This window comes from Monoraphidium neglectum (assembly GCF_000611645.1).
Source record: "Monoraphidium neglectum strain SAG 48.87 unplaced genomic scaffold scaffold01915, whole genome shotgun sequence".
NCBI classification, from domain to species: domain Eukaryota; kingdom Viridiplantae; phylum Chlorophyta; class Chlorophyceae; order Sphaeropleales; family Selenastraceae; genus Monoraphidium; species Monoraphidium neglectum.
The window spans coordinates 1-8,467 of NW_014011713.1; the positions used below are offsets into that span (position 1 = coordinate 1).

An 8,467-nucleotide genomic window follows, 5' to 3' on the forward strand; every position below is an offset into this window, starting at 1 on the left:
GGTGGGCACCGCGCAGGACAGTGCTTGGGCTGCGTGAGCCTAGAAAAGAAAGATGCTGTGCCAGGACTGCGTGCGCTCCTGCACCGCTCTGGCGCGACTGCGCAGCTGCCGGCAAGGGAGCTGTGCCTGCGGGCTGGCCTCGGCACAGCTTCGCAGGGCTCCCCGGGGCGCAGCACCTGGGCGGGCTACATGCGCAGCGGAGACGCCAAGCGAGGCGGGCCGTACATCGACGCCCGCAAGTTCCCCCTGCACAACGCCACAGCCGAGTGGAACTTTGCGGTGCGCGCCGCCGCGTGCTGCTGCTGCTGCCCCATGCTTCATTCCGCGCGGCAGGGTGTTTGAACATGGCGGTTTCACCTGCGACGGACATTGGCAAGCAATAGGTCGTTTTGGCAGTACCAGTCGCGCCGCAGATCGAGCGCCTCGTCGGAGCCGCTCACCCTTTACGGCTCGCCGCTGACGAAAGGGATGAAGGCCTTGCTTGACAGGACCCGGCTCCGCCCGCACGACGACATGACGTTTGCCGCGGTCACCCCCGAGCAGCTGCCAGCAGCTAGGGCCAGCTGCCAGCAGGGGGCAGCTGCCAGCTGGGGGTAGCTGCCGGCTGGGGGCAGTGCTCCCACCTGCTCCCCAACCACTGCCTCGCATGCAGAAGCCCCAGTGGGCCCACAGGCCCGGCCCTTTCCGTCTGTCTGTTTGCGCGGACCCCAACCCTTCCCCAGGGCATGAAGGCTGCGATTGCAAAGGGCGCCGACGTGAACCAGCGGGAGGCGCACGGCCTCACGCCCCTCCAAGTCGCCCTGATGACAACCAGCGAGCCTTACTGGTGCGGCACGGCCACCGCGACGCGCCCGACGATGCGGCGCCACTTTGCTGCCTGCGGGTCCCCATCATGTTACGGCGCAGGCGCATGCTCCCCTGCGGACCTGGCGTCCAGAGCTGGCTGCATCTTGCAGTGGGCGCAGCAACTCGACGGTTGGTTGCAGAATTGGCCAGAACACATTGCCAAGCCAGCAGAGCGCTGACGCCTTTGTAGAGTACGACGTTGTTTTGACTTCCCTCCGCGTGAATGCATGCAAGCGCGCACGCGCGCGCACACACACACACACACACACACACACACGCACACACACACTTCACAGGCACCCCTACACTGAAGAGGTGTACCACGCCGTCAAGCTGCTGCTGGACGCCAAGGCTGACCCCAGAATCCCCTTCGCCCCACCCACCTCAGAGCGCGCCAGCCCCCCGCTGCTCTGGCCGTGAGCCTTGGGGCCGCGCCTGCCCTGAAGCCAGCTGGCACCGAGCAGCGGGGTCAGGGCGCGGGTGCGAGCGCCCCTGTTCTAGAATTCTTCAATACATTTTTCTGTCGGCCTAGAGGCCGGGCTTCTCCGCCGTTGTGGCGCGCCCATAGGTGGCAGCCAGCCACTACTGCCCTGGAGGACGCTCGCTTCTTGCCCAACGTTGGTTGACGGTCGCCGCAATGCGACCCCTCCGCCGGCCGTGCTGTCATTATTCCCTTGATGCTGCAGCGCGTACGACGGCCGTGACGACCTGGTGACAATGATGCTCAAGGCTGGGGCCGACCCAAATGGCAAGGCCAAGGATGGCACGACGCCCCTGCACCAGACGGCGAAATGCGACTTCAGGTGGGGCTGACGATGGTCTCGTGTACACCAATTGTTGCTGTACACGGTGGGGTTGATGAGGTTCGTGCTCCCTTGTGCTCCATGCATAAATATTGGGACCCGCACGCCGCCACCAGCTGCTGCACGCACCTGGCGCTGCGTTTGCCACTTGCTGAGGCCGCAGAGGTGGTGCTGCGGTGCCGATTTTTCCCAGTTATAACAGGGGTACGCTTGCATCCATTCACAACTCAAATTCACGCAATCATCGCCTCGCTCGGCTGTGTGGCGGGGCGCAGGCTGTCGTGGGACCCCCGCGCGGCCGCCACCGCGGAGGTGCTGCTGGCGTGGGGCGCCGACCTGGGGGCCAGAGACGCCTCCGGCAAGACGCCTTTCGGGTTGACGCCGGGCTACCCAAAGTGCGAGGGCAAGTACAGCGACGAGAGCGACTGCCCAAAGGTGGGAATAACGGTCAAGGTTGGAGGTGTTACAAAGCCAGCGCCCGGCTCTCGCCTGATTGCGAAGCCATCCACGCTCAAGGTAAACGAACTTTGAATCATCGACATTGTGTGAAAGAGGTTCAGGGCTGACAGGATAGCGAAGCGAAGGCAATTTTGCCCGCACACCACTCCGCGAGCGGCCGCGGGCACGCCGCCCCCGTTGCCGTCTCGACTCCGCCTCTGTTTGCCAGGTGTGCCGCGTGCTGCGCGACGGCGTGCCCAACGCGGACAAGGCGGCCATCAAGGCCGGCAGGAAGCCGGACGACGCTTCCAGGAAGGCGCCCAGGTGCTGCGGTGACGCCGACCCCAACGGCCTTGAGTTCAGCCAGTGCTGCGTCTGAAATTTGGGCGCCGTCGAGCGCCGCCGGGGCCGAGATCGAAGGCTTCGCTTTGATGTTTCAAACCTTTAAAGGTTTTCAACAAATTTGTTGATGCGCTCGCATCCGATGTGGGGATGCATGCTGGGGCGCAGCCCCAATAAGTGCCGATGATTGTCTCATCTGAACCCCTGTTTTTGTGGGGATGAGTCGTGCAGCAGCTTGGTAACAGTTACACACTGTGTACTGCCGAGGTTTGGGGTGTTGCCCAAGCACACCCAAGGCTGTGGGTCAACCACTGGAGCGCCAGCCGTTGCCCCGAACGATTGCAGGTGCAGATCCACTTTTGTGTCGACCAAAGCTCTTCGATGTCAGTCAGCCTGACAAGGCCGAAATATCCCATTTGGGGGGCCGCTAGCTGTCTCGTCAACAACTTTGAAAGTGGGGCGCGTGGGGGACTCGGCATGTGTTTTGAACAAGCTGCCGTTTCTGCCTAAGTGGCCTGGGAGGCCTACAGGTGCAGCAGCTGGCGGCTTGCGCCCTGCGCATGCACGGCCACCAGAGCAGCCCCCCTGATGCCTCAAGGTGTTGGTTTGTACCGTATCACCCCCAGGCCCCTCTGTTGCACTGCAAGCCTTGGGCACTGCGCAGCACCCTGCTGACCCTAAACATGGAGTCACGAACTGCTATTTTGATAGCTTTACCGCAACCATGTTCCAAGGATCAGAGGAGTGGCGCTGTACGCAGGCAACTCAGCGGTGCCGCGCAGATTGCACCCTGATGACTGGGGTTGGGGCCGCTTGAACAAAAAGCTGCGGTGCAGGTTGGACTTGCTTTGGACTGTGCGTCTTCTTGCGACTGCCTGAGTCTGTGCTGCTTGAGCGCTCGCCGCCAAGTGCAGCAGCACAGATCGAAGAACCGCATGGTGTTGGCCAGCGGCGCCGCGTGCGACGAGCATATCATACGAGCAGGCGCCCTCCGGCATTGATTGACAGGTAATGCATGCAGTGCATCGAGGGAACGCAGTGCGGCCTGGCAAGCGCCCTCCTGACATTCACTTCGCATCAAATGGTGAACTAGATACGGTAGTGGCCGGGCCATCGCATTCAGATGTTGTATATACAAGGTAATACAATAGTTTTTATTGTAAGTGACAACACAACGGGTTCTCTCCTAGTGCAGAGCTCCGAGATCATATAAAAAGGAGGACAAACCAGTGAACAACGCAGCTGAGCACTCGGCCGGCCCAGTGAGGTTCACTTACAAGGACTAGATCAGATCCTTTCGCTGTCTCGTGGTGTGCCGTTTGTATTCTGCCGCAGCTCCCGCCTCTGCTGTCCGCGGCATCGCGCATCGCCGAGCCCTCCGTCGATGAACATCAAAACTGCAGGCACAATCCAAGAAGCACTGCAGGCTGCGCCGTTGACCTTGCGCCCTCATTGTCCCATCACAGGAGACCGCAAGAAGGCGGGAAAGCCAAGCGCCACGGCCGCCGCCTGGGCCTGAGGCAGGGCAGTGGCAACATGGCTGAGGCGCCGCGAGTGGGCCGCGCGCCCCACCCAGTCACCATAAAGGCAGCCGCGATATTCGTCGTTGGGTTGACCCTAGGCAGCACGCTGACGTCGCTCATTCGCTATCGCGAGCACACAGTCATGCGCGAGTCAGCCATCAAGCAGTGCCTGGACATGGTCGGGAAGGTGCGGGGAAGCTGCGGCGGCCGCCGGCGGGCGCCGCGCAGTCCGGGCCCCGCCCCGCGCCGCCGCCGGACCGGGGACGTCACAGGCATTCCTTTCGCCTTGGCGCGCGCGCCCCGCCCTGCGTGCACGCCGACGCGCGCAAGGCGGGCGCGGGGAGAGCCCGACGCACCTGCGCAGCGGCTGCGCTCCCCTGTCGACGCTCTGCCACGGCGCGAGCACCGGCCGCGGACCCCCGGGCCTCTCAGGTGGCGACCGACAAGATGCAGCGCATAGAGGCGGACTGCAAAGCAGTGGCGGCCCGGAGGGAGGTCCCAGACAACCAGCTGGCTTTTGACCGCCTGGCAGGCGAGTTGAAGGGCGTGGGGCCAAAGCTGACGTCCCAACAAGACACCATGAAGAGCCTCCTGGCAGGCATGACCCAGGTCCAATCGCAGATGAAGGGGATGCGGCGGTGAGCGGCCTCAGGTCGCGGCGCTGCGAGGGGCGGCTGTGGCTGCTGATGTCATCCGCGCGGAGCGCACAGCCGGGGTCGGTATCGGCGGGTTCGTCGCGATTGGCTGCGCGGCCGTGTCCCAATCGGTTTGTGTGTTGGCTGGCGCGCACCCGGGAGCTGTCAGCTTGGGATCTTCGGCTCAACCAGGCGGCACAAAACGCCACAAAATAAGTCTGAAAGCACCCTGTAGCGCGTTTTCCCCCTGTCAGTGCACCTGCGTTGGTCTCCCCACAATGTTTGGACTGGCCGAGTGTGCGACGCTGACTGGGGTCGAATCTTCGACCCAAACCCCCTCCGGTGCGCGCGTCATCTCTGCCAGGAAGCTGACCCGCGCGGTGAAGAAGACGGGCGCCACCTGCGCCCGCACATGCAGCAACAGCGCCGCCGCCCGCGGCGGCGCCGGCAGCAGCGGCGGCGGCAGCGGCGGCGGCGGCGGCGGCGGCCCGCGGAGCGCGGGAGGCGGGGCCCTCTATTTGAACGGCAACGGTGAGGGCAGCCGCGGAGAGGTTTGAATTCTGGAGCCGCCTCGCCCGCGACCCCGCCGCGCATCCAGCGCCGCAGCTGAGACCGACAACAGCCGGCGCCCCAGCCCGCTCGACATTGCGCCCCGCGACGCGCCGCACGCAATCTCCCCAGCCGCATGCACACCCATCCTCCCCGCGCCGCAGTCGCCGCGCGCAACGTGTCGCTCTCTGGCGTCCGCGCGACGCTGCTCGCCGTGGCGGGCGACGCGCGCGCCGGCGCGGCGTTCCTGCGGACCGGGCGGCCCGCGGGCGCCGGCCTGGACCCTCAGGCGACCGCCCAGATGCTGCCCCGCGTGAAGGCAGGCAGCACTGTGGTGGACACAGAGTGGTGCGCTTGCAGGGGCCGGAAGGGAAGGGAAGGGAAGGGAAGGGAAGAGAGGCATCCTGTTGGATCCGGGCGGGGCAGGTCAGGAGGGTTGGGGGCGCAGCCCTTGAAGCGGGGGCGGCAGCTGAGGGTTGGGAGGGTTCCATGGAGCAAGGGGTGCACAGTCGAGGCCGACTTTGGGACAAACGATATGCGAGGCGGAGGGTGGGTCAGCGGGGCTCCCGCGCTTGCGGCGGCGCGGCCGGGTCGCCGACAGATTTGGTCCGCCCGGCGCGCACTTCCTCCCCGTCCCTCCGGCCATAGGGGGCTCTTCTCTCTCCTTGGCCCGTGAACAACGCGCCTCGCACCCGAGTCCTGCACGCCCGCCCCGCCCTCTTTGACCGCAGCAATTCAGGGTCGTACGCGGTTTTTTTCGCGGCCAAGGCCGGGCCGCGCGGCGCAGTCCACTGCTTCGAGCCGCAGCGCAAGCTGGCGCAGGTGGGCCGACCCGCGTGGCGTATGCTTCTGCACGCGTCATGCAGGCAGACGGCCTGGGTCACAGCCCCTGGAACGCGGCTGAAACTCTTAGTGTATGCTCGTGCACAGACATGCCACAATCATCAAACGCCGGCGCAAGCCCCCAGTGCCTGCAGCTGCCGCCACCCAGCCGCGCTCCCAGCGCCGCTCGCGCTTGGCCGTCCCGAGCGACCGGCCGCCCGCACGCGGCTCGATGCCGCACACTCCCCTATGTTGTGTGCTCGCAGCTCGCGAATGCAAACTCAATCATCAACGGCTTCGCGGGGACCATGCGCGTGCACTCCCAAGCGCTGTCCTTTGCGGCCGGCAGTCTCAAGGCCTCAGACGGGTGCGCGGGTTTTTGCCCTTTGGTGCCGCCCGCGGAGCCGCAGGGTGCCGCGCGGCGCCGCTGGAGCCGGCCCGGCTGCTGCGGCCTGCCGGCGCGCCGTCGCGCGATGCAGGGGGTGCGTGGGTGGTATCAAGCAGCGGCAGCAGCAGCGGCAGCAGCAAGCGGCAGCACCAGCAGTCGCACGCAGCGGCAGCACGGGCAGGCGCGTGAGCTGCACCAACGGTGTTTACCCGCTAGTGCAAACCGGGCTCTGTCCGGTGGTGCTGGTCGCTGCCGCGCTGTGCTGCAGGCTTCTTGGCGGTGATGAAGCCGAGGTCGGGGAGGAAGGTGGGTGGGCGGCGGCCGCGCCTGTACTCTGGGGCTTGCAAATTACTGGCTATAACCAGGGGCCCTTGGGCCGTGCTGCTGTGCGCGAAGTTGCATGTGTGTGTGTGTGCATGTGTGTGTGTGCGAGTGTGTGTGCCTTCACGCAACACGCGTGTGCGTGTGTGTGCGTGCGCACGCGAGTGTGTGTGCCTTCACACAACACGCGTGTGCGTGTGTGTGTGAATGCGCGAGTGTGTGTGCCTTCCCGCAACACGCGTGTGTGCGCGCGTGTGTGTGTGTGCGTGTGTGTGTGTGAAGCCTGGCAAGAAAAAGCAGTTCGCCCGCCGACCAGGCTGCGTCCTCGCCACAAACGCCACTCCCTGCCTCCCTTGCCCCCTAAACACAACAGGCAGCCTCTTTGTGGCCAAGGGGGTTGAGGAGGTGCAGGCCGTCACCCTTGACTCATTCAAGCTCAAGGACGTGTCACTCATTAGGGTGCGGCTGCCATGGCCGGCCGCGGTCGCGCCGGCTGCCGTCCGGCTGGAGGCAGCCAGCGGGCCGCGCGGCGGCCGCTCCAAGGCTGCGGGGTGGCGGGTGGGAGCCTCTGCTGGCGCCCACCCTCGCCGACGCGCTTGGATGCCACCCGAGGCTCACGCGCCGCGCCGCCCTGCACCGGATGTTTCAACCCCGCAGATCGCATCTCCTGCGGGGACGGGGCAACTGGTGTTGTACGGCGCACAGGCGAGCGGCCCGCGCGGCCCGGCAGCGCCGCGGCCCTGCTGAGCAGAGCTGGCGTGCCGCGACCGACCGACCGGCCGCGGCGGCGGCGCCCGGGCCGCCACGCTCGCCTGCGGGCGGCAAACCCCGCCCTGTTACCTGGCGCGGCGACTGCGTCTCGGCGCGCGCGCGGCTGCTGTGCGGCCGGCGACGCCCGCGCCGCGTCCGCCGCGGCCCGGGTGCGGCTAGGCGGCCGACCTCGAGCATCCGGAATTGTGACAATGGCATACCCCCTGCTCTCCCCTGCCCCCCCACCCCAAAGACCACCATCCGCGGCAGCCTGCCATTTGTGGCGTATGAGGAGCCGGAGGGCGGGCTGGCGCCGCCGCCGCGGCTGGCCAAGACCCTCGCAGTCCCGAAAAAGGTGGGGCGGGTCTTGATGCGTAACTCCCCCTCCCCCAGCTACCCCGGCGCAACAGCCCTTCCCCTACTATGATGCCGAGGGGGGGGGGACATTGGGGGGTGCAGGTCGCAGAGCCGCTCTGTCTGCGCCCACCCGCGCCCCAGTAGCGGATGGTGGGGCGGGGCCCGGCGTGTCCCTCCTACTTCCCTCGGCGTCGATGGCGGGGCGGTCCACACGCATGCACCCAAATGCAACTATTCGCTCGCGCGCACTGGAGCACAACGCACGCGGTACGTGCACGCGCCGCACGTCCCCGATGTCCGCATCCCGCCATGCCAACAGGTCCAGGCGTGGTCCGTCCCCGAATTTTTCGAGGGCCTGGGTTACACAGAATCCAGGGCGGGCAGCTGGGTACTGCAGCGGCCGCCCGCAAAGACACGCGGCCCGCCAAAGCGCGACGACGCCGACGACGCCCCGCCTGAGGAGGGTGGCAGCGGGGGCGCGGCCACGGAGGGCGACGCAGAAGCGGGGGGCGGCGCGGCCGGCGAGAAAAGGGACGCGCCGGCGGCCGCCGGGGACGGGGCGGAGCGGGCGCGGGGCGGCCGCGAGGCGGGCGGCGGGAAGGACACCGCGCCGGCGGCCGCCGGCGAGGGGGCCGAGCGGGCGCAGGAGGGAGGCGAGCGGCAGGAGCCGGGCGCGGGCGGCGGCGACGAAGC

The 8,467-nt window shown here is 66.8% G+C and overlaps 2 protein-coding genes across 2 annotated transcripts in view; both read left to right on the top strand.

Moving 5' to 3' along the window:
• Positions 1–189: 189 nt before the first annotated feature.
• MNEG_9378 (hypothetical protein) lies at positions 190–2,466 on the top strand (the record flags this gene model as incomplete). The annotated part of the gene is made up of 6 exons (XM_014042149.1): positions 190–279; positions 723–826; positions 1,143–1,262; positions 1,533–1,649; positions 1,925–2,084; positions 2,317–2,466. The coding sequence occupies 6 exons, from the start codon at positions 190–192 to the stop codon at positions 2,464–2,466; spliced, it is 741 nt and encodes a 246-aa protein (XP_013897603.1).
• A 1,628-nt stretch (positions 2,467–4,094) lies between these two features.
• MNEG_9379 (hypothetical protein) overlaps positions 4,095–8,467 on the top strand; it is a gene marked incomplete at both ends in the record, with an annotated part of 5,397 nt that continues 1,024 nt past the window's right edge. Inside the window, 10 exons of the mRNA XM_014042150.1 lie at positions 4,095–4,139; positions 4,385–4,498; positions 4,605–4,681; positions 4,952–5,118; positions 5,301–5,484; positions 5,868–5,958; positions 6,225–6,325; positions 6,615–6,652; positions 7,041–7,225; positions 7,671–7,772. Of these exons, the coding sequence (XP_013897604.1) occupies positions 4,095–4,139; positions 4,385–4,498; positions 4,605–4,681; positions 4,952–5,118; positions 5,301–5,484; positions 5,868–5,958; positions 6,225–6,325; positions 6,615–6,652; positions 7,041–7,225; positions 7,671–7,772 (1,104 nt within the window). The remainder of the gene's footprint in view (positions 4,140–4,384; positions 4,499–4,604; positions 4,682–4,951; positions 5,119–5,300; positions 5,485–5,867; positions 5,959–6,224; positions 6,326–6,614; positions 6,653–7,040; positions 7,226–7,670; positions 7,773–8,467) is intronic.